At 53.1% G+C, this 23,723-nt stretch overlaps 1 protein-coding gene across 8 annotated transcripts in view; it reads left to right on the plus strand.

The window, feature by feature from the left end:
• DGKZ (diacylglycerol kinase zeta) overlaps positions 1 to 21,177 on the plus strand; it is a 53,312-nt gene extending 32,135 nt beyond the window's left edge. For 6 of the 8 annotated variants that reach the window (XM_064424737.1, XM_064424741.1, XM_064424738.1 and 3 more), the window contains exons 6-32: positions 1,317 to 1,385; positions 1,803 to 1,874; positions 2,183 to 2,299; positions 2,392 to 2,463; positions 2,745 to 2,840; positions 3,111 to 3,193; positions 3,372 to 3,432; positions 3,826 to 3,939; positions 4,333 to 4,473; positions 4,987 to 5,065; positions 5,353 to 5,408; positions 6,439 to 6,501; positions 6,748 to 6,821; positions 6,928 to 7,039; positions 7,267 to 7,466; positions 7,763 to 7,863; positions 8,000 to 8,079; positions 9,173 to 9,217; positions 9,479 to 9,548; positions 12,941 to 12,981; positions 13,564 to 13,754; positions 14,218 to 14,249; positions 14,963 to 15,006; positions 15,376 to 15,496; positions 16,010 to 16,046; positions 16,326 to 16,425; positions 18,787 to 21,177. In XM_064424737.1, the coding sequence (XP_064280807.1) occupies positions 1,317 to 1,385; positions 1,803 to 1,874; positions 2,183 to 2,299; positions 2,392 to 2,463; positions 2,745 to 2,840; positions 3,111 to 3,193; positions 3,372 to 3,432; positions 3,826 to 3,939; positions 4,333 to 4,473; positions 4,987 to 5,065; positions 5,353 to 5,408; positions 6,439 to 6,501; positions 6,748 to 6,821; positions 6,928 to 7,039; positions 7,267 to 7,466; positions 7,763 to 7,863; positions 8,000 to 8,079; positions 9,173 to 9,217; positions 9,479 to 9,548; positions 12,941 to 12,981; positions 13,564 to 13,754; positions 14,218 to 14,249; positions 14,963 to 15,006; positions 15,376 to 15,496; positions 16,010 to 16,046; positions 16,326 to 16,425; positions 18,787 to 18,903 (2,388 nt within the window). In that variant the 3' untranslated portion in view covers positions 18,904 to 21,177. The remainder of the gene's footprint in view (positions 1 to 1,316; positions 1,386 to 1,802; positions 1,875 to 2,182; positions 2,300 to 2,391; positions 2,464 to 2,744; positions 2,841 to 3,110; positions 3,194 to 3,371; positions 3,433 to 3,825; positions 3,940 to 4,332; positions 4,474 to 4,986; positions 5,066 to 5,352; positions 5,409 to 6,438; positions 6,502 to 6,747; positions 6,822 to 6,927; positions 7,040 to 7,266; positions 7,467 to 7,762; positions 7,864 to 7,999; positions 8,080 to 9,172; positions 9,218 to 9,478; positions 9,549 to 12,940; positions 12,982 to 13,563; positions 13,755 to 14,217; positions 14,250 to 14,962; positions 15,007 to 15,375; positions 15,497 to 16,009; positions 16,047 to 16,325; positions 16,426 to 18,786) is intronic. The other 2 variants (XM_064424739.1, XM_064424736.1) reach the window with 1 other exon arrangement.
• The last annotated feature ends 2,546 nt before the right edge of the window (positions 21,178 to 23,723 follow it).

The raw sequence follows: 23,723 nt of genomic DNA on the forward strand, positions 1-23,723 counted from the left end.
TTTTCTTTCTCTGCCTCCTTCCCGTACTGCTCTTAGTCCAGCTCCCTTATTTGTGCTTCACTTACCTTTTGGGCTCTGCTAACAGCTTGCTGCCTCTGCTCAACTGTCCATCTCTTATTTTTCTTCTCTCCAACCTCTACAAATTTCCTCCCTCTTGTTTCTTGCTTTTTCTTTTTTCTCACAAATTCTGTTTCTCCATCCTGTCTTTCTAATGCTTCTCAGTTCCTCCAAGGCCTCTTCCTTCCTGTTTCCCTAAAAAGGTGCTCTTTTGGCCTTTGTGGTGCCAGGGATCCCCTTAGGGTCAGCCCTTTCCCTAGGATGTGCTTGCTTGGACCCAGAGCTGAGCTCAAGGGATAGCCCTCCTTCTGCTCCTACTGGATTAATACCTGCTAAAGGCAACAAGACTCTTCATCCCCTCCTGTGTGCTGCACTCAGAGGAAGCAACACTGGAGCTCACCCCAACCTCCTGCCAGTTTCTGCCTTTCATCATCATGATCCCAAAAGCTGTCAGGAGCAGGATGTTGGGCTCTGTCATGCCAGCCTGTGATCTTGCACTCCCTTCTCTTTTTGCTACTCTTGCTGCAGTGCCGTTCCCAGTCCAGGGCTGGAAGAATAGTATGGGATTTAGGACAAGTGGTACTTCATTACAAAACTTCTGACTCCCTCACAATCACTTCTGCAAGTCCCAGCCCTGAACCCACTGTGAGCCTGCAGGCAGAGCAGAGGTGCTGGCAAGCAGCCTTGCTGCCCACGCTGAGACTGAAGCAGGCTCAGGATTGGCCTGGGGAAAGAGCAGGGGGAAGTGGGTGTGGAGGGCTTTGGGGCTGCCACTCTTCTCGAGGAATGTGGAGTGAGGAGGTTCACTGCTTAGCTGCAAGCACTTCCATCTTCTTCCTGTGGGCACAAACTGTGTCTTTCCAGGGATTTTCACACCTTCCACCAGCACGTTTTTCACCTGGCACTAAGGGCATCTGGGCAGAGATGTTAAGGGGCAGAAATGTGCTACTGCTTACCCAGTCTCCATTGGATCTGCTTTGTGTGATTCTCAGTCTTCAGTTTCCCTGTCCTCCTTCCTATTTCTTCTGGTTTTAATTCCCTTTTCTTGGAGCATCTTAATTTGGCCTCCTGTCCCCTGATTCTTTGGCTTTGCCGTCTCTCAGCGGGTGGGGGGCTGGTTCCTATGAGCAGTGGTTTTGCTGTGAAAGCAGAGGTTGGCTGGCCTTTGTCCATTTCTTCTGCCTATTCCTGTGTTCCCTCATGCACTGGGCCCTTCACTTATTTTTTTTTTCAATTTTCTTTTTTTCTTTTCCATTTAGCCCATTGTTGTCCGACATCACTGGGTGCACCGGAGGCGGCAGGAAGGGAAATGCCGGCAGTGTGGCAAGGTGAGAGGGCACCTTGGGCATTTTACTCAGCCTGAAGGAAACCTAAGGTCAAGCCAGAGACACGGCAGGGCTGGGAACCAGGGACATCCCACCATTCCTGTCTGGCAGCAAAACCAAGACACGTGCCCTGCTTTTCTCAGTGAAGCACTATGTAAGTGCTTCCTACATAGAGTAGTTCTTCCCTTGGGCCCAGCTAATTCTGAAAGAGACTGTCTTCCTGACATGCTTTCCTTGAGCAATAAAAGGACACCCCTACAGAGCACAGTGGCCTCTCTGGTGCTGTTGTTATGGTTGGGACTGTCTGACAGGATCTGGAGGGCTCCAGCTGCAGGAATGCTGTCTTTGTTAATGTCTCTTACTGTTGGATGGTAGGAAACTGCAGGGAATTCCCTAAGCCTCTTATCCTTTCTTCCACAGGGTTTTCAGCAGAAGTTTGCCTTCCACAGCAAAGAGATTGTAGCCATCAGCTGTTCCTGGTGCAAACAAGCGGTGAGCAGAGCCCCCCTTGAATGCCTTACCAGTAGATTCTGCGCTAATGACCTCTGCTTTCTGCTGGGACTGCCCGAGCTGCTGCTCGCAGCCTGCCCTTTACAGCTCCCCCTGCTGGGAGAGGCTGTGCTATGATATTTGCAAGCTCCTTTGAGAAACTTTCTCTTCATTGCCTTCCCATTACAAAACTCCTGCATGGTTTCATCCAGCACTCCCTGCATTGGCATGGGGAACCTGAGAGGAGGAGATGGTGGCTGTGCCCAGCAAACTGAGCAGCTGAGTTTTCTCTCTGTCTTCTCCTTGGCCAGTATCACAGCAAAGTATCATGTTTCATGCTGCAACACATTGAAGAGCCCTGCTCACTAGGGGCTCACGCTGCTGTTGTCGTTCCTCCCACCTGGATTCTGCGGGTCCGGCGGCCCCAGGTAAGTCACTTCAGCTCTTGGGGCTCTTTCACAGTTCCCACTTGGCCAGTGGCTCTTCACAGAGTTTTTGTCTTTGTTCCTTTTCTCTCTAGAATCCATTGAAATCTAGTAAGAAGAAGAAGAGGACATCATTCAAGCGGAAATCCAGCAAAAAGGGGGCCGAGGTAAGATATGAGGGGACTGGGAATGACCTTGTGTTGGAAGGGCAGAGGGACTGAACAGTGAGGAGCACAGCTGAGAATAAAAGTGGGCTTTTCTGGGTCTGCACTGACGTTAAGGAGGTTGAACTGGAGGGAGCATGCCTGCTGGCAAGGTATATCCCAGATATAAAGTTTATGGGGTGGCTGGGATGTTTTCTTCCTCCTGCTTCTGACCTGCATGATGTTAGGGCTCAGCTGGAGGTGGCAGTTTGCATTTGCTGAAGGATCTATGGTATCTCTTGCAGGAAGGGAGGTGGAAACCCTTTGTCATCAAGCCCATGCCAGCTCCTCTCATGAAGCCCTTGCTGGTGTTTGTGAACCCCAAGAGCGGTGGGAATCAGGTATGGCCTTGTCTGGTATGTCTAAGAAGATATCTCTGTGAGAGCATTGCCATTTGAGTGCTGAGCTCTCATCCTAGTTTTGGTGATGCTTCAGCTGCACAAGAGGCCACAATGCCATTTTGCTGCCCAGCAGTTCCTACCTTGGCCAGGCTTTGCCTGTGTCCCCTCCAGAATGGTGTTGTCTTAGCCTGTCCCCAGGCAGGACCAGATGCCTCCTTCTGCTGTCCACTGGGAACTCGATATTACCTGATGTCTTTCTTCTCCCCATAGGGAGCCAAGATCATCCAGTCCTTCATGTGGTATCTCAACCCACGGCAAGTTTTCGACCTCAGCCAGGGTGGACCCAAGGAGGCGTGAGTACTGATGGGGGCAGCATCTTTCTCTCCCCCAGCCGTATCCTGGGATTCGTCCCGAGAGCTCTTCCCCCAGCTCATAGAGGGAGACATGGATGTGGCTTTGTGAATGCTGAGGGTGAATGCTGTGTAACACCTTCAGTAAGTCTCCCCTCCTCAGCCTCCCTGTTCCCCACAGGCTGGAGCTGTACCGCAAAGTCCACAACCTCCGGATCCTGGCGTGCGGGGGAGACGGCACGGTGAGTCTCCAGCCCCTCCATCCCGTGGTGCCCCTTTGCTCAGACCTTTCCAGTGCAGGCAGCAGCCCTCCTTGTTGTAATCCAGAACAGGGCAAACTGGGCACACTGCATCCATGGTGCAGCTGGTAGCATGTGCCCTCGTGCACTGTTCCAGGGAGTGCTAGTCTAACATGTCTGGATTTGTAGCCCTTTTGAGGGCCAGTGTCCTGACTGGGGTTACTGGTATCTCCTGCAGCACCTGATTAGAGCATTAAAGACTGTGAATAATCTTAGTTGCGGCTAAGGAGACCCCATCTCTGCCCCTCTGCCATCACTAGTGCTCCAAGTCATCTCTGCCTGCCTGCTGGTCCCTGAGATAGCTAATGGTTTCTTTGCATTCTCTTGCTTGAGCAGGTGGGCTGGATACTCTCCATTCTGGACCAGTTACGCATCAACCCACCTCCTCCTGTGGCCATCCTACCTTTGGGGACAGGGAACGACTTGGCCAGAACACTGAACTGGGGTGGGGTAAGTGATGGGCACAAGAACTCACTGCTGGCAGAGCAGGGCTGAGTGCTTCAATCCTTGTTTCAGACATATGGTTGGAAGATTTGCATGGGCTCATGTTTCAATTTCCTGTAAATACAGACCAACAAATAAGCGCAATTTGGATGTTGCTGTTCTTCTGACATTTGAATGGTTTTGCATTAGATTATACAAAAGCAATTTGCTTTTCAAACTTTGGCAAGTTTTTAGAACTAAGATGTATTGTTTTAAATTCCAAGTCCCATTTTGTTGTGCATTCAAGTATAGTTGATCTCTTCTACATCTTTTACTCTGAGATGCCTTACCAAAGTCTGCTGTCTGGGGTGTCTCCCTGGGAGGCAGGCATGAGACTCCCCAAGTCCTTCTCTTCACCAGGGTTACACAGATGAGCCTCTGTCCAAGATCCTGTCGCATGTAGAAGATGGGAACATAGTACAGCTCGATCGCTGGAACCTCCGTGTGGAGCCAAACCCTGACACAAACCCTGAGGAAAAGGATGAGGCAGCTGCTGACAAGGTGGGACACCTCCTCTCCATGTCTATTCCCTGTGCTAGACGTCTGCATTCCCTCTTCTGCCACTGGCTTGGGCAGTCCCAGCACTTGAGGCTATGTTCTTGGGTTGGTGTTTCCCTCTCACTCCTCCAATTCCACCGTTCTGTTCATGCCTCTGATCCACAGCACTCATAGCAAGAGTGTATGTAGAGTTCATAACTAAATGCCTGCCACAGGTTTTTAACCACAACTTGCAACAGGTATAAGCCCAGTCTTCTGTGAGACTATTTTCTTTAGCAGAAACATGGGTGATTGCAGAAACCTCAGACAGCAGAGTGTGTCCCCTTGGACCGTTTCCCTTACCCCTAGGAGCCAGGAACTAATCCATCATCTCAGACTGGCGACCTCTGTATTTTCCTAGGGAAAAGACAAGCAGGGTCCCTCAGCCTCATGAACACTGTAATGGCTGTGCCTGACCTCATCTGTGCCATGGGCACATGCTTGCAGCCTCATCCTTATTCCTCCTTTTCATTTCAGCTTCCTTTGGATGTCTTTAATAACTACTTCAGCCTTGGCTTTGACGCACGGGTGACGCTGGAGTTCCATGAATCCCGAGGTACAGAGCACTGGCAGGACTTGTTCAGGATCTGTGGGATGGGTCTGTTCTTGTTCGTGGGTTCCTCAGGAAAGTGAACAACAGAATTGCTTCAGGGACAGAGCTGGAGGTGAAACATGAGGACCAAGTCCAAGCTGCAAAGGGGGAAGAGGGGTGCCTGCACAGGAAAAAAGCTGGGGGCATAGCCCTGGCTGAGGCTGGCTGGAGAGCTGTGTCTGAGGAGAGCTGGCAAGTGAAACATTTCCATGTGTAGGCCAGTGACCTGGACTTTTTTCTCCTTTCCCTAGAGGCCAACCCAGAGAAGTTCAACAGCCGGTTTCGGAATAAAATGTTCTATGCTGGGGTGAGTGTGTGGGGGTTATCTGAGCCTGCAGTCATAGCAGCCTTAACGTCAGCTGCAGCACAAGCATGGACCTGCCTTCTGCCTGTGCTCTAAACTCACCCATTTAAGCTACATGGATCTTCACATGCACCCAAGCTAAGCCCCCCAGCCCAAAGTTGGAAAGTTGCTGGAGAAATGCTGCAGCACTGGGAGTCACAGCTCCCCTTTGGCTGGCTGCTGGCAGTACAGCTTGCTCTGTGCCCTGCAGTACAGTTGCTGTATTGATCTCCTGCCACTATTGTTCTTGATCTCAAGCTCACGGGTGGTCACCCAGGCAGGACCTCCCTAGAGCTGTGGGAAGGCAGACTGTTCCCCCTGCAGAGGAAAAGGAAGCCTTTCCATAGTCTGCACACTACTTTGGTCTTTTATTATATACCTTGGATCAGTTACAGCTTCCTGGCTAATTACACCACCTTCCTGTGTCTCACCTCTAGAGCTTTGCTTCTCAGTATCATCTTTGTTCCGCTGTCTCCCCATCCTCAGTGTACTTTCTAGCCATGTGCCTGGTGATTGGTATTTGAGCAGTACTAAAGGCGAAGTGCTGCTCTGTGTCATCTCACATCTGTCCTGCTTGTGTCTCTTTTGCTGTCTGCACAGTTAAACCCAAAGGGCACCATGCTGTCCCTCCTGGAATCTCTAGATGGGGTCACTTAGCTCTGTTGGGTGGTGCTTCATCACAGCTTGAGACTGAATTTGTTTCTTGTTACTTGATTCTCACTGGAGGAGACTCATCTTGTCAGACAAGGGAATACTAGAGCACGTTACTGAAGCTGCCTCAGGGTTTTTGGTATGCAAAATAGCAAGAGGAATGGATCAGGTTGTTTTGGAGGGGAAGAGGACTTCTGACAGTGGACGAAATGGGGGTTTGCAGATTTGAGCAGCTGAGGTCTGTGGCAGGTCAGTGGCAGGCTGAGTTGCAGGTCAGTGGCAGGCTTCTGGCTGCCCATTCTGGTGAGCACCTGGGCACTAACTCTGTCTCTTACCTTGGCAGACGGCCTTCTCCGACTTCCTCACCGGGAGCTCCAAAGACTTGGCGAAGCATGTCAGGCTGGTTGTGAGTGTGCTGGGGTGCTCTGGTCCGGGGAGGGGGTGAGCTGTGGAGGTGTGAGGAATGTCCCTTGGCACGCTGGGTATGTCAGGGTTGGGGAGTGTACGGAGAGCTTCCTGGGAGCATCAGCTTCCCCTGACTTGGAGAACATTCACTGTAGGGAGCAGAGGAGGGAGGCCATTTCTTCCTAAGTGGGTATGATGGACCAGGCTCCCCCTTACAGCAGCTTGAACACTCCTGTGTTGTCTCTAGTGTGATGGGATAGACCTGACCTCCAAGATTCAGGACCTGAAGCCCCAGTGCCTGGTCTTCCTTAACATCCCAAGGTGAGCACCCCCTGGACCTGTCTTCATACGCTTTTCACACCTGTGCTGTAGATCCCTTCCTGGGTTTGGGGTGCCAGTCCAGGCATTTCTTCTCGTCCTTTCACAGGTACTGTGCAGGCACCATGCCCTGGGGCAACCCTGGGGAGCACCATGACTTCGAGCCCCAGCGCCATGATGATGGTTGCATTGAAGTTATCGGCTTCACCATGACATCACTGGTGAGTCAGTGCTGTTGACACTTGTAGATAGCAGCCAGGGGAGTGCATGGTCCTATGTGACAGTGTCTACTCTCTAAGATTTAGGTGAGGTGCTGTCATGCCTTGGTCTCTGTGAGTCCCTTCTCACTGAAATCATACTTGTAACTTGTAATATCCAGATGACAATGAATGTTTCCTTCATCCATGTCTCAGTCCATGTTCTGCTCTCACTCTGGACCCTTTCACAGGCTGCCTTGCAAGTCGGTGGCCATGGAGAGCGGCTGTGTCAGTGCCGGCAGGTGGTTCTCACCACATCCAAGGCCATCCCCATGCAGGTAGATGGAGAGCCCTGCAAGCTGGCAGCTTCCTGCATCCACATCTCTCTGCGCAACCAAGCCAACATGGTGCAGAAGACCAAGCGGCGTAACTCCATGCCTCTGCTCAATGAGTAGGTTCCTCAGATTGAACTGCCACCTTCTGCCCAAGGTTGGATGGTTGGCAGGAAAAGGGATGGGACTGACCTGTGACTGGCAGAGGTATTTCAGTCTTTTGTTGGGTAGGGTCTGGGAAGGGATCAAGTCACAGAAGTAAAACCAGACCCTGATGCTGGAGAAGCTGCTGGTGCCAAGCTCCCCACCCCAGTCTATACAATACTCTTGCCTGTTTTGGAGGAATTGGGGGAATAAAGAGAAAGCAGGGTGTCATTTTCTGATACCTTCCTTTTTCCTTGCTCTCTGCACACAGCCAGCAGCCAGTGCCCGAGCGGCTGCGGATCCGGGTGAGCCGAATCAGCATGCGCGACTATGAGGCACTGAACTACGACAAGGAAAAGCTCAAGGAAGCCTGTGAGTGACCAGCTGAGTGACCAGGGGGTGGGAGCTGCAGTCCCCAAGTCTGGCAAAGCCTGTAGCTGAACTGTGTGAGGTGTTGGGAATGGGGCATGGGCTGCTCCCTGAGCTGAGCCTCTGCCCTGTCCTGCAGCTGTGCCACTGGGGATCATCGTGGTTCCAGGAGACAGTGACCTGGAGTTGTGCCGGACCCAGATTGAGAAGCTGCAGGAGGTGAGTCTGTGTGAAAAGTGGTCATAGCTGAATACTGAGGGTGAAGGGACTCAGGGAAAGGATTTCTAAGCCACCTTGACCTGCACACACCACCGCACACACTCGTGCTTTAGGTCACGCTTAGACGTCACGGTTTGCCTTCACCATGTGATGGAGGCAGGGTCCCAAGCTGGATGCATTGTTGCTCCCTGCTGTCTAGCAGCTTCTTTTTCAGCATTGCTCTTCTGACTGTTGTCCAAGCCCAGAAAGTGACTCTGAAAAACTACAGGGTAGTATAAAAAGCCAGCACACATCCTGTGGGGGCCTATAAGCATTCAACCCTCCAAGCTTTCACAGGCTCTGTCCTGTCACAGCTCTGCCTTCTCCAGGTGCCTGGATTAGGTTTATAACCCCTCCACTCTTCTCATTTGCAAGCACTAATTTTTGTGTCCTTGCCAATGTACTAGCAAGTGTCTGTGAGCTGTACACAGACTGTTTTACTCTTGCTCCTGGTGAACAATGCCTTCTAAGCCCATAGTGTGGCTTCTGATGGTGCACCGCTCAGTCTGATTGCTGCACAGAAGGCTGAAGGGACCTTTCTCCGTCTGCTGTTAGCTGACTCTTGTGCCTGTGGGAATCCCATCATGTATGTATGCGTAGAATCCCTCAGAGCTGAGTTGCAGAGCTGCTTGCCTGGGCTGGCACACTGGCATCTGCCTGTTGCTGTGCCTGCTCTGTATGCATGTCCCCTGCCCACTTTGTGCCCAGGCACTGGTGAGGACACACAGGCAGGCACATAGCTAGCAGCTCCTGGGTTCACAGGATAATGTTCTGCTGCTGTGTCAGTGTGGTAGACAGATGCCCCTGCAATCTCCTGCACCTTTAAAACTGTGCAGTGTGGCTGGTGTTCCTTGGTCACCTCATGGTTTACCTCTTCTCACTCCTTGGGTAAGCTCTGTGCTCCAATCTTAAAGCCAGACAAGGACCAGGTACCTTGGCCAGACAGTGTGTAAAGCCAGATGAGGCAGCACATCAAGCAACTCCAGGGGGATGAGAGAGGGACTGGGGGGCTGCCCAGACACAGGCTGTAACAGGACACCTTGCTTTTCTGCAGGATTTCCCTGCACAGCCCTCTGCTTTAGAGCGCCTGCTCTTCCAGGTGTGTATGGCCTCTCTGTCCTCTGGGCCCATCTGTCCTGTCCACTGTGCTGCTCTCAGGGGCTCATCTTGTGACACTGCTCTACAGTCAGCTCCAGTCTGTCCCATGGTGCTCTCTGTTGCAGTGTGCTGTGCCTGTGTTCAATTTCATCCAAGTACCTGTGGTCCTCTGTGTCTGCAGGGACTTCCCAAAGCAGGAGCAATGCTCTGAAGAGATGCAGAGGGCATAAGTTATGTCTTTATCCTCTCTTTTATTATGCAGGAGGGAGATGGAGCCAAGCCAAAGACACTGTCATTCCAGAAGTTGTCACCCAAGTGGTGCTTCCTGGACTGTGAGTATCACCCTCCACTAGGAGCGGGGTCTGATGATGTGCTGGCAAGGTCCTTTGGTCTGCCAGCTCAGTGGAGCTAGGGATGGAGATCCACATGGCTGCAAACATCCAAGGGTTATTGATGCCTTAAAACCACAAAATACCTGATAATTAGGGCATAGGAATTACAGCTCCTATGTCCAAAAAAGTGGAGGAATCAGTAGCCCAACTGAAGTGCATCAACACCAATGCATGCAGCATGGGCTACAAACAGGAGGAGTCAAAAGATATGGCAGAGCAAGAAAACTATGACATATTTGCCATCAGAGAGACATGGCGGGACAAGTCACACAACTGGGGTGCTGCAATGGATGGCTATAAACTCTTCAGAGGGGACAGGCAAGGAAGGAGACCAAGCTGATCTCTTCCTATGTCGAGATGACTTGCTCAGTGGATGAGAGAAAAGCTGTGGATGTTGTCCACCTGAACTTCAGTAAAATGCTTGACACGGCTTCCCACAGCATTCTCCTGGGGAAGCTGGCTGCTCGTGGCTCACATGAGTTCACTGTTCACTGGCTAGAAAACCAGCTGGATGGCCGGGCCCAGAGAGTGGTGGTGCCTGGAGTTAAATCCAGCTGGTAGCCGGTCACCAGTGGTGATCCCCAGGGTTCGGTATCAGGCCTGGTCCTGTTTATTGTCTTTATCAGTTTGGATGAGGAAATCAAGCACACCTCAGTCACTTGCAGACAAGTTGGGTGGGAATGTTGATCTGTGGGAGGGCAGGAAGACACTGCAGAGGGATCTGGACAGGCTGCATCATGGGCCAAGGCAAATTGCATGAGGTTCTAAAAAGTAAATGTCCTGGCTTGGGTCACAACCACCCCGTGCAGTGCTGCAGGCTGGAGAAGTGGGGGCTGGAAAGCCACCCAGCAGAAAAGGACCTGGAGGTGCTTGTCGATGGCAGCTGAACATGATTCAGTGTGTGTGTCTGTCAGGATCCAATTACTAAGATATGCCCCTGCCCAAATTAAGGTGAAAAAGAGACCATATGTCAGTGACAATAGTATGGGTTTTATTTGACTGTAAATATGAGAGAGAGAAATAGAAAATAGGTGGGGGAACAGAAAGAGAGTAACGGGGACAAAATAAGGAAAGTATCACCACTCCATGGATCCCAGTGATGCCCCATTGATCCTCTCTAGCTGGTCTTCTTGGTGGTGAAGGTCCCCTCGAAAAGAATAGAATCTGATGGGTTAATATACACTCAGACCATGTAGGAAAATCCAAGCACTTCTCTGGGTTAGGTGGGGAGTTTGCCATTGTCTCTTCCACATTTGTTGCATTATATGTAGTGCTGTGGTGCAAGGCCTCAGGAATGACTATGGGGACACTTTGAGGGGCCTTTGATCGATTAGTGCACCCCCTCAGCTGCCCCTCACATGAATGTCCTGTGGATGTTGCCTTGCCAGGGTTGGGGGTTCCATAGCCAGTTTGTACAAGGGAGGATGGGTTCACAGCCTCTGAGCAGAGGTTACAACACACCAAAACTTCCTACCCTGACCTCAGCGGGGGGAAGGGGGGGAAATCTGTGCAAACCTGCTCCCAGCAAATGGGTCTGTGGGCTATGGCCTCTCCCACCCCAAAGCAAGACAAAGATGATTCTTAGCATGACTGCTGGGTTTGGCTCACATTCTTGTCCTTCTTTGCTTGTTTGTTTCAGGTGATTGAAGAATTAGTTTTCCCTTTATTTAGTCTCAGGAGTTTAACTTTGAGTCCAGTGGAGCAAGGGGAGTCTGTGGTTCTCTTGACCCTGGAGCTGAAGGCAGCTCGGTGGCATGTGTTTGTCACTGCGGGACTGCTGGGGATGCTCTCCTGTGTTGTGCAGGCAGGGGGCCCCCCTGCTCCAGCATGCCCGGAGCCGGGCTCCATGGGCATAGCAGTGCTATGGGAGAGTAGCCTCCCTGCTGGGCTCCAGCTGCTGCTTCTTCCCTGCCTGAAAGTAACTTTCTCTTCTCCCTTTTCCTTTTCTGACCAAGAACTTCTCTGGAATCTGGCTCAGTGAAATGCCCACTGGTAGCATTTCATCTCTCTGGTATCTCAGCAAGCAGCATGTAGACCACAGCAGAGGACAGCCATGGGTTGCAAAGTGGGCCTGGGAAGCCTCGTGCTAGGCAGAGAGGGTGCAACTTCTCCCTTCAAGGTTCTAGCCCTGTGTATGGTGTTGCTGGTGATGCTGCTCCCCAGTGTCACTAGCAGGATTGCTGTACCAGGGCCACTTTCCCTTCTGCCAGTTTCCCAGCAGCAGGTCTAGGCTCAGGAAAATTGTGTCAGGAAAGAGGCTAGAGTCTCACTCGACACAGCACAGGTTCATTCAAGTAGCTGAATTATAGACCTTGAACAGTAGTTCACTGGATGCAAATATCCAGGATAAACATGGCTCTTTCACTCTTCTCACCTGCTCTAGCACATCCTCACTCTGTTTGCAGAGAGACTTACTTGGGTCTGCGAGGATCCAACTGCAGCTACCTCTCCTGGACTGGCACCAGCAGCCTGTCAGGATATTGGGGAAATGCTGCCCTGCATAGGAATCCAGCTGTCTTGGCAGTGTGCTTTTACCTGTCCTGGTCTGATGTCCTGAATCCATAACCCCTCCCTGCTCCCCTGAGGATGGTGACCATGTGTGTCTGGTTCCAGCATAGCCACTTGCTCTATTAGAGCTCCTCTCTCTCTGTGGTGATCTGTTCTCCAAGGAAGAGGGATGCACTCAGACAGGCTGGAGGCTGATTTGAAGCTCTCCTGCCATCCTAGGAGACAGGGACTTGGACCTACAGCTGGTGGTGGCATGTTCTGTTGTGCCTGGCAGTCTCATACTCTGAGTGGCCTCATGAAGGTCTTTAGTCAAGTTGTCAGGAGGATGAGCCCTCTCTTCTCCCAGCCTCCTGTAGTGCCCCCATTGCTGAGCACTGTTCCACGAGGTGCACCATGTTAATCACAGCAGTTCCTCACCTCTATAAGTGAATGCTGAGATATGCACTGCCTAGCCCTGAGTTTCATCTGCTCAGGATAATGCTGGAGCACCTGAAAGCCCCCAGAAAGGCCATGGCATCAGCTAGTTGTGTTCCTGCCTTAGCTGTGGCTCCCTGACGGGAGTCACTGAGGAGGAGGTAGCAGAGGCGTGTTTCACGGGGACATGGTGGTCTGTAGGCCTAAGGGGCTGCCTCTAGGGTGAAGACACCAGCAGATCCATGAAGGGAAGTGGTTTGCTCGTGGTAGGGGCTGCTGTTTGTTTTGCTGTAGCCTCTGAGCAAGCCATGAAGTGGCTGGATAGCTCACTGTCACTGATGGTGGGAAGAGGCCGTCTCCCTTGTCTCGCACCAAGGATCAGCCTGTCTCGTTCTGTTCCTGTCTTACAGCAACCACGGCCGATCGGTTCTACAGGATAGACCGTGCACAGGTGAGTGCAGCCTCATCCTGCACCATCATCCCCTGGGAAGGTGCTTGGGTGTCCCACCTGCACGCAGACCAACAGGCAGGCATAGCCTTAGGGCCACACGGGTCTCATACCACTGCCCTGGCCTTTGGCATCCCCCAGAGGGATGGCATGGTGAGCCTGGCCCAGGACCACGCTCAGCACCTCCAGGTTTCTGGAGAAAAAGGAAGAAGCCTGGGTGGTAGCACAGAACCTTGGGTTGAAAGCTGCCTGCAGGGCCCTCCAGTGCAGCAGGTAAGGAATAGCAAACATAGCAAGACTGGCCGGAGGACCTGCCAGCTGGGATCATCTTCACCAGTATTAGATACTTCCCCTAGTGATCAGGGAGGGGGACGTGGAGATAAGGTTGCTAAGGCATCAGGAGATAGGAAGCCTGAAAAGAACAAGGAAATCCAAAGGCTCCCAGGCATAAGACTGTTCAAGCCATCATTGCTCTGCTGTGCAAATGGGTGGGCCACAAACCTACCCACTGGGATATGAGGGGATGTAGTTTTGCAGAAGTAGGTCTTGCTTCTGAGGAAGCATGTCCTGACTCGTGTCTTTCAGGAACACCTCAACTATGTGACAGAGATCTCTCAGGATGAGCTCTATGTGCTGGACCCAGAGCTAGTGGTCACTCAGACTGTGAGCACTTCTCCTGCCATGCCTGACCTCGTGGATTCATCTGCCACACCCCCTGGGCACCATTTTGCATTTCCTTCCTGTTCTTCCTCTCCACCCTCCTCTCCTGCCCCCAGGTGAGTCTGAAATGGGAGTACAGGGCCTCAGGAAGAATGGGCTTCACAGCAATGATCCCTGGGCCAGATTACAAGGCAGCTCCCTGGAAGTAAGCAGGAATTCAGTGTTGAGTAAGATCAAGGGATGAGATCAGTCCTGTTTTCCTTGTTCCTCTGCCAGTGCTGCCCTAAGTAATGGGGCATCACCACCAGGTGGCTCAGCAGTGGGGTCAAGCTCCAGCACCTCGCCCTTGGGACAGAGCACAAGGCTGTCTCTCAGCCAAACTAAGGCCAGTGACAAGTATGGAGCAATGGTGCCAGAAGCAGCAGTAGAAATGAGAGTGGGGATGGGGAAGAACCCAGATCAGGGAAGAGGGAGTGCCACAGGCAGGTTTCTCCATCCCTCTAATGGTGGCATGCCCATTAGGGCCATCTGCTGCCAGAACTGGCAGGCTCAGTTACACTTTCTCTTCTTCCCTTCCAGCGCTGAGCCTGAGCGTGGCCTCCCACATAAAGGTGAGTGGAGTCCTGCCTCTCGGGTTGTACTCTTGTTTTCCTGCCATGGGTTTTTTTGGTCTATCCTTTCCCTGGTGAGCAGGGAGAGGAGCCCCGTTGTTCCATGAGGACTGGTGACCCAGAGGTGAGCACAAGAGACCTGACAGTGATTTGTGGAGTGGCCCAGGCGCCTTCACAGCTCCAACATGCGGAAATGATGTGGCAAGGGGTTAATCTCCCACCTGCAGAGCTGAGTGTTGTGGACTGGATTGGGAGGCTGTCTCTGCCTCTCCCTGGGGAGGTGGGAGCACAAGATCAGGGGCCTCACCAAGCTGAACAAATGGAAAGAGTTTCCTGAAGCATGGTTGGAGCCTGGAGGTGTGAGTGAGTCATTGGTGAGAGGCATCTTGGCTGCTGGCTGATGCCCAGGAAACCTGCTCCCCATTTTCATCACAAGTTATCCTGCCCAAGGGCAGAGACTACTCTCCCCGCACCTCCCTGGAGCTGAGATCTGGCTGCACTGCTAGCTACATCGTGCCTCTTTCCTTTCCCTGGCTTGTTCCATGCATTCCTGAAGGTAGAGAAGCCATGTAAATGCAGTCTGACCAAGGGGTTAATCCCTGGAGGAGCTTGTGCTCCTGCTCCACACCTCTGGTGCCCAGCTCTTGTCTCCAGGATTAGATAAGCAGTGTTCCAGATTGACTGTTCTGACCCTGACACGTCTCTCTTTGCAGATGACCTTCTGATAGAAGCTGCCAAGAGTGGCAACTTCAGCAAGGTAGGTGCTCCAGCAGCCTGCTGCAATGAGCAGCCAAGGCTGGCTCCTGGGCTGGTGTGCCCCTTGGGCTAAGGGAAGCCCTGCCAGCCGTGCTCTCCAGTTTCCCTGGAGCAGCGCCTGTCAAAGGCCTTCCTTCAGGAGTGGTGGCTAGAAACCAGGCAGGCTTCTGGCAAGGAGCCCTGGTTCATCTCCTGGGAGACACAAAGGGAAGGGAGGAGAAGGGAAGGGACTTGGTAACATGGCTGAGCTGGACAAAGCTCCCCACCAGCACCAAGTATCTACACAACCTGTCAGACACTCCAGGCACATAATTCTGGGGCTTGGAGCTGGGAAATGTAACTCATCCTGAGCAATCTGACAATCCTGTAGTTCCAAGAGCTGCATCAAGCTGGAAGAGACCTGATGGTGCGAGATTCCTCGGGCCAGACTGTCCTCCACCATGCTGTCAAATCGGGAAGCAAGGACATCGTCAAATACATCATCGAGAATGGTGAGCTGGAGTTGGAGTGCCACTCTTAGCAAAGGAGCCTGGCAGCCAAAAAAAATCAACCTTCTGCTCAGAGGGAGTGCTCCTGGGCTTAGATCCCTTCCCTCTGGGTTTGCTACACCATCCTTCTGGTGTATGGGCTTTTCCTGGCATCTGTCTGCCAGTACTGGGGTGTCCTCATGGCTATTGCTGTGTCCTGGCAGGGCTCAGCATGTCTCTGGGAAACACTTCTCAGTGTCTTGATTCTGCCATCATGCAGCTGACCAGTTGTTTTTGGAAGTTCCCACTGAAATACAGACAGCTTTATTTTTATTTAGATATTTATCTGTAGTAAGTCCACAACCACTTCTTTCCTGGGCTCAGATGCCATTGCTGACCTGAGTTCTTTGGAGCTAGGACTTTGCAGGCAGCATGAAAATAGCAGCCCCTATGGAATGATGCAGACTGTGACCAGGGAGTAGGCAGGTCTGTCTCTGCCCCAGAGCTAGGTCTCACTCACACTCTTTCTTTCCACAGCTCCTTCAGAAATCCTTGATGCCACAGAGGAGGAGAAGTAAGTTGCTCCCTGACTTGCATTACCTGTTGGCCAGACCCTCTGTGAAGTGACCAGTTATGGGGGCACTTCAGCTGCCCATGTTCTAATTGACAGCCATGATTCCCAGTCCATTTTGGACAGACTGCCCCTGAGTAGCACCCCTCCTCTGCCTGGACAAACACACAACTTACCATCAGCTGCTGCTGCTGCTGAATTGCTGTCCCTTGCTGCCACCTGCATGTGCTGGTTGTCCCTGTTCAGGGGGACATCTCACATCTCCTGCTTTCTCCTCCTCAGCGGTGAGACCAGCTTGCACCAGGCTGCAGCCTTACGCCAGCGCACTATCTGCCACTACATCGTGGAGGCCGGGGCCTCGCTCATGAAGACAGATCTGCAGGTGACAGTGGCAACGGTGGCAGTGGGGCTTTCTGGGGCGACCAGAGGGCTGGCAAGGAGCACAACCAGCAGGAGAGCAGAGCAGGGGTGCTTTGGGTGAAGTGTTTGCCGATCAGAGAGGAGCTGACATGGAGTACCCATGCTTGCCCAGTAGAGCCCAGCTACAGAGGGGTTAAATCCCTCTTCTCCTGGCGCTTCTCCCCCTGTTGTTTTATTAAATTAGAAGCGAGGGGCTGGAATGTCTCATCCCTGTCTCCCCCTTCCCACCCTCAGGGGTCAGAGCAAGGACATTCTCCCTCCCAGCTGCAGGACTCCCCCGCTCTCCCCCACCCCCGGCAGCCCTGATGGGGGATCTGGGAGCTCCTCTTGGCGGGTGAAGCTGGCCTGCAGGGAGCAGGAGCAAGCAGTGGCAGCACTTTCTCTCACATGCCGAGTTAATTGAGCTGTGCCTTAGTGTCAGGGAATTGTGCCAGCCGTGGCAGAAGAGATGCAAAAGGGGAGGGCTTGGGGCCATGTTTTGGTACAGGAGGTTCCCAGGGCTGGCATATGGCAGAGAGGATGTGGTCAGATATCTCTGGTGGGGGCTTGTAGTGATAGGCTGTAGCAGAGGTGATGTACAACAAGCCAAGAAGGTGCTACCCATTAGGAGCCCAGCTGAGGGGTGCTGGTGGTGGTGGAGCTTGGGCTGCAATTTAGACAATGCACATCCCTCTTTGCCAGCTGCCAGGAGAATGCAGTACAGATAATCTCTGGCTCCCCATCTCTCTTCCTTGGTCCTGTCTAAGGCTTAGGCCTTGCACAGTGCCTAGAGTGGGGCTGGCCTAAATGGAGACCCAGCTGGCAGAGGCAAGAGGAGAGGGCAGTTTGGGGTGCATGGCCCCTCTCTGTCCCCAGCCCCCTCATTTGACTGAAGGAGAGGAACAGCCCCCAGCCTGCCAGCACAAAAGGGAGCCTTGCTCAGGCATGCATGCGGCTGCCCCAGGGAGTGGGTTTGCACGTGCCTGTGCAAAAGCATGTCGCATGTCGGGTTGTGGCTGCCTGGGGACCCCGCTGTGCTGCTGCACTGACCTCTCAGGGGCTCCGGGTCACAGCCTGCCTGCACAGGCAGGATCCATCTCATTAGAAACCCCAGCAGCAGACCTGTAGCACGGGTTTGGAGCAGACTGATCCTGCTCCCTGCAGTGGTGAGGGAGGCTGAGCCTTATCAGTTGGAGTGCCTCAGCCCAGCAGGGCAGGGAGGCCCTGGCAGCTCCGGTTTCAGGCTGCAGGCAGGCAGTGATGAGAGGGGCTTCTGCAGGGGAACAGGAAAGAAGCTTAATTTCTCCTCTGTTAAATGAGTGATTGCATTCAGGGGATGTGGGGAGGAGGCCATCAAGGAGAGCCAGCACCAAAGCACAGCATGGTCTCCACCCCCTGATGGTGTGGCTGCGGGGGGTTGTGTGCAGGACCATGGGGTGTGCCCACGCAGTCTTGGGGTGCACATGCCAAGGAGATTTCTTGCTGCACGATACCTCTCTGCAGCCACATATGGATGGGCTTTTGTGCACAGCCACATCCAGGCCCAGCGGAGGACTCTGCATGACTGACCATTGTTCTTGATGGAGAAATATAGCTGGGGCTGCTCTGGAGGCCCCAGCACACTGCTGCAGCTGCCTGTGCCCTGCTGTGCACGAGGAGATGAGCTGGGCAGGACGGGTATCCCTTCCAGGGCTGGTTTTCAATGGCAGCAGCAGAGCGCCAGGTTTCTGTGGCCTTTCTCAGTGGTACAGCAGAGCCTGGGCACTTGGAGAGGTGGAGCAAGGAGCAGGGGGAGGGAAAGGGGAGAGAAGACAGAGCTGGGAGCTGTTAACAGATTTGCTTTTTATGGAGTGCGGGAGTTCATTAGTGGACACAATCCAGATGGCTGCAATAAGCTGGTGAAATGTGATCCTCCTTCGGGAGCTGGAGCACTAGCCAGGCTGTGAGAGGGAAGGGGGGTTGGTATGCTTGGGCATTCCCCAGACATACCCCTCATTCCTCACCCTTTCCCGCCTGCCTCCCCAACACAGGGGAAGAGCAGGTCAGGAGGACCAGCCTTTGTCTCTTCTTGGGTGACTTGTGTTGCTCAGGATCAGTCATGCCCTAGCCTATGCCTGGAGGTGATGGCCCTTCAGGGGACAGCTCCCAGGCCTGCAGTAGTCAGGCTCCCCAGGAGCACACTTTGATCCCAGGGTAAGCACATGGGCATTTGGCTGCTGCCTGACTTGGGGTTTGGCTGCAGGCTCTGCTGGACCCAGCCACATGGGGGATTGGGGATGTCCTTGGGTGCCAAAGCAGCCTTTAGGCAGGGTTTGACGCTCTACTTCTCACCTCCCCTGCGCAGGGAGACACCCCGAAGCACCGTGCTGAGAAAGCCAATGACCCTGACTTAGCTGCCTACCTCGAGAACCTACAGCACTACCAGATGATCCAGCGGGAGGACCAGGAGACAGCTGTGTAGTGCTTGGCGTGCCTTAGCCCGAGCCAGCTCATGCAGGATGAGAAGAGTACAATGCCAACTGGCAGAGCTGTATCTGGCCCAACCCTCCCCAGATGCCAGCCTGGTCCCTGGAGATGGATACAGAAGAGCTCTGCCCAGGCTGGGCTGGAACTCTGTTTATGAGGACAATGGATATTTCAGACTTGAAGCCTGATTCTTTGTGTGTCCACCCCTTCACCTGTATTTCACCACATTCCCTGCCCTAGATGGGCTCTATCCCCCAGCCATGTTGGAGCAGGCCAGGCTGAAGCCCCCAGTCACCCTTGTTCTTGGGAGTAATGCCAGTGCCCCCTCCACAGGCTCCTACCTATAATCCTTATGGGATATCATTGCTCAGCCCCTCTCTCTGCTGGCAGTGCCCCTCTTTTAGGTGCTTGGCTAGGTTTGTGTCCTGTTCCTCCTCTCCTGTCTGGCACAGCTGTGGGAGGCACAGGCTGCATGGACAGACTGCAGAGGCTGTGAGCTGCACTCTGCCCCAAAGGAAGCACCACAGCTTACTGGCGCTGCCTTCTCCTTCCTCCTGGGGCTGCACCAGGTCTCTGTGTTGCCCTACCCAGAGCTTTCCGCAGCAGGAGGGAAGTCACTTGTGCATCCAGCCTTTGCTCAGAGCACCTGGGTCTGGTGCAGCTGGAAGTAGGGCAGCAGGTGCTCTCCTGATGGGCCTTTAGTGCTTAGTTAGCAGTCTGACTCAGGGCTGGGATGGCAAGGAGGAAGCCTACCAAACTCTCCCACCACGCTTCTCTCCACGGGGCTGGGTGGAACAGTTTGCACACCCGCTCTACTGAGCATCTCTTTGTGAGCCCTGCAGGATGGTGGAGAGCTGCACTCAGCTGGTGGCAGTGGCAGCAGTGATGCCTGTTGTATTTCCCAAATGCTGAGTTTGATTCAGCTGCCCTCCTTGCTTCAGTTTCCCCCTCAATGCTAGACTTTGCACGGGGCTGGACGGGCAGTGCTGGGGTCAGTGCTGCTCTCAGGGATCCCCTCCTGCCCCCCAACCTGGCAACATGCATCCTCTTAGGCTGACTCCTGCTACTCCCCAAACTGGGTGCAGGGTGTTGCAGGGTGCTCACCCAGCTGAGACACAACCCACCTGGGCAGGCCATGAACTCACCCTCCAGTTTTAGTAGAAAGAGGGATTTGGATTCCCAGGAACCATTGGGGCTCGTAGCCCTGAGTCATGCCTGCAGTGGGATGGAGTTTCACCAACTGCCTGCAGTGGGCATGAGGCACCACAATCCATCTCCCCTGTTGATGCTGTGAGTGCTTAATGCCAAGACATCAAGCCAGGCCTTAAGCAAGGCTTTTGCAGAACTGAGTCTCCAAGACCAGGAAGTGCCCACAGAGGAGGAAAGCTGATGGCTCTTAGCCTGGCAGACCTGCTTGGCATTTTTAGGTGGGCAGTGGTTGTGAAGGAGGTTGCTGTTCACATCTTGGCTCTAGGAGAGGATACTGCTGCTGCCGTGTGTGGTCTGTGCAGTCCCTCTGCACTCACACACAGCTGTGCCCACTGGGTAGTGCTGGGTGGCACTGTTTGAATCCCTCCTACTACCAAGAAAAGGGTATGAGGATATTGTAGGGAACCAGAATACCCTTCAGACTTTTTGCCCAGGGGCAGGGTTTCCTTGAATGATGGGTGATGCTGTACTGGGGAACAGGGCAGTGCAGGGTGCCCAGGGGCCAGTGTCAGTATTGGCAAATAATAATGATAGTGTACTAATGCATTGACAGCTGGGACACTCCAGAAGTGCCTGGAGTTCTCGTTGGCACTGCTGGCAGGCCACTGATAGACAAGGCACTGTCATCTTCTCAGAGGTCCACACCACTGCTGCCCCAGATGGGATGCCCAACTTGGCCCAGAGGCATTTAAAGCCTCAGCTTTCCCCTTTCTCCCTTATAGGTTTTGTACAGGTAGTTGAGAGACACACTGTCCCCTTCCCTGCCTGGCCCCTCCGTGCACCTGTGAGCTGAGTTGCTGTGCAATTCCAAGCCTGCTTATATTTTGGTGAAGAAGGAGGGGGTGTTGGTTACCCTGCCCCCTGAGGGCAGGGGTTCTGTGCAATACCTGGGTCTGTGTTTCTTAGACACTGTTGTAGGATTGTATTTTTGTAACTATGTGAGGGTGCTGGCTCCAGCCGGCCCAGGGCCTGGCACGAGCCTGTGTTCCCATTGCTTTTCAACTTTGATTGTTTGGATGTTGTTGTTTCTTGCCATTGAAATAAAGAGATTGATGTTTTAGTTCCTGTCTCCTTGCTGCATCCGCAAGATTGCAGCGGGCTGTGCACAGCAGATGCCCTGCATGGCACAAACAAGGTTGGATCCCAAGGCCTCTGCCCCTGTCCAAACTTGGGGGTACTTTTGGGAGTTCCCTGTTGGCCCTCGTTCACTTCTTAGCACAGCGTCCTTCTGATACTGTTGCTAGATACAGGGTCTTTGTCCTGAGGGACCTTCTCCTCATTCTGCGTCATACATCAGTGCTCAGTGTAATGTGGGAAAGGGAGAAAGTGCACTGCCTTCCCAAGTGATCCAGAAGGCCTTGGAAGAGTGAGTCAGCAGCCTGCTATTCCTCCTTGGGGCAAAGGCAGCAGCCCCAGCAGCTGCCACAGCTGTCAGTGGATACTACAGCAGCGTCCAGCCTCCAGTTTCAAAATGTTTGTTGGCCTTTTTTTGTGGTGAGCTGTCCCCAGCCATGCAGCTCTGTGGGAGATGAGCCTGCCGGAGGCTCTTCCTATTCATTTCCAGCTCCAGCAGGGAGTCTTGGGCTTCTGCCTCCAGTGCTGAGCACTGAGAGCAGGGATTATCTCTGCCACTCTGGTGGAAGGACTGCTTTCTGATTACAAAAAGTATTAGGGACACTTTTGATTCCAGCCTCAGACTCATAAGGACGACTGTGGCCAACACACTTCTATCCTGTGGAGTTTTCTTTGAAAAAGGAGGTAATTGCAGTGGTCAATGGCATGCTGGTGATGGAGCCAGTGGGTGATGAGGAGCTATGCTCATGCCTCAAACTCGTATTTCTAGGGGCAGTTTGGAAGCCTGGCTAGTGCTCCTGCCAGCCCCTCTCTGCCTGGAGAAGCAGCCTCCTTCCCTGCCTGCATTGTCCCTTCTACCCCCACTGTGCCTCTCTTTCATGGTCTTCAAACTTCAGCTCCTGCCCAGAGCTATCAGTGAGGATCTATAGCAGGTGTAAGGCACACCAAATTGTCCTGGCCTCCCCAGGGACCAGGTGTACGTGCAACTGGGAGGAGGGGGCCCACTCTGCTTCAGTGCCCAGACCCCAGCCTGCTGGCGCTTGGCCCACACCTCAGCAGGGAGGCTGGCAGTAACCATGGCAATTGGAGTCTTGCAGCCGCCCCAGTGTCAAATATACAGTAGGGAAGAAAAGCAGTCCCACTATGTGATCACTCTGCTGAGGAGTGCTGGAAGAGGGGCAGTGTACCTTTGGGGCAGTCCTGCCCTTCTCTCCAAAGGGTGTCAACATCCTCTCTTTCTCCTTTTCAGTCAGGTGCTGCAGGTTCCGAGGTCTGTCTGCCCTCCTGTGGGATGGAAGCACACCTGGGGCGTAGGCAGCAGGCACATGTGTGCAGGCTGGGGAAGCAGTGCAAGCCCAGCCCCAGCTAAGCAGGGCTGGGGTGACAGCAGCTGGCCCTGTTAATGATTACCTGAAACACACCTCAACAAGGAAAAGGTCATTCCTCTGCCATGCATGGCTGTGTCCCTGCACTGACACTGCAGCAACACCCACTACCAGCTCCCCAAGGACCAGGCTTTGACCAGAGATGGAAAATGCAGAGCTGACATGCCATGAATTAGATTGTGACACTTTAAGAGGTAAAAAGCTCAAGTTAATCAATTGCAGGGAAATGCACCTGGGGTGGTCACACTCCCTCTTTTTTCCTCCTTTCCTCAGTATGAGGCCTCTTTCTGCAGTCACGGCCTTTTGCTGCTGATTTGAGCTGAGGAAGGAGCCATTTCCCCCATGTCCCTCAGAAAGAGCCCAAAGGGACCAAGCACAGCCACTGCTGAGAGTGATGTGCACTAATGCATCTCTGCTCTCTCACACAGCTAGCACTTGTCTCCTGGTCCCCTGGAACAAGTGAAAATCCACACAGGGCTTCACTGTACCTTATGCTGCTGTGCCCTGGGGACTCCAGCAAGATCTTCAGCTCCTGACCAGAAATAGCTGGAGAAGAAGCAGTGCTTGCTCCACACCTAGTTCTTTAACAGTTCTATAGGCCCTGGTTTGCTCGTCACAGTATCGTGATTCAGACATGCAAACCTGATGTACACCTAGGTCCTTCTTTTTTACATTGAAGTTTGTCTCAGCAGCTTTTTTCAGCTTGAGTTTAAAGGCCCAAGAGTGGGGGGAGGTTACTGGCTTTGATACCTGCCCAGCTATCAGGATCCATTTCTGCACCTTGGGCTCAAACATACAGCCTGGCATCTCCAGATCTCTCACCACACAGAGCAGTACCTGTTGCTCTGTGTGCAGCAGGAAGGAAAGATGACATGTTCCCACATTTAGCAGTTCTCCTCAAAACCTCTGCAGATGTTTAGGAAACTGCTGGCAGACTGGCAATTAAATGTGGCAATCTCTTGAAAAGTGATTCCTGGTTTCAAAGCAGCTCATAAAAAACAGTCCTGCCCTGTAACCCCACCTGTGGCAGCCCTGCTCTCAGCAAACTTCTTCCAGAATAAGAGGCAGAGAAATGGCTCCATTCCCTACCAGAGCCCCATTTTTCTTGCATGACACTCTCTTTTCTGGCTGCTAACTCCAAAAAGGA

Source organism: Passer domesticus, chromosome 6 (genome assembly GCF_036417665.1).
Source record: "Passer domesticus isolate bPasDom1 chromosome 6, bPasDom1.hap1, whole genome shotgun sequence".
In the NCBI taxonomy this organism is placed as follows: domain Eukaryota; kingdom Metazoa; phylum Chordata; class Aves; order Passeriformes; family Passeridae; genus Passer; species Passer domesticus.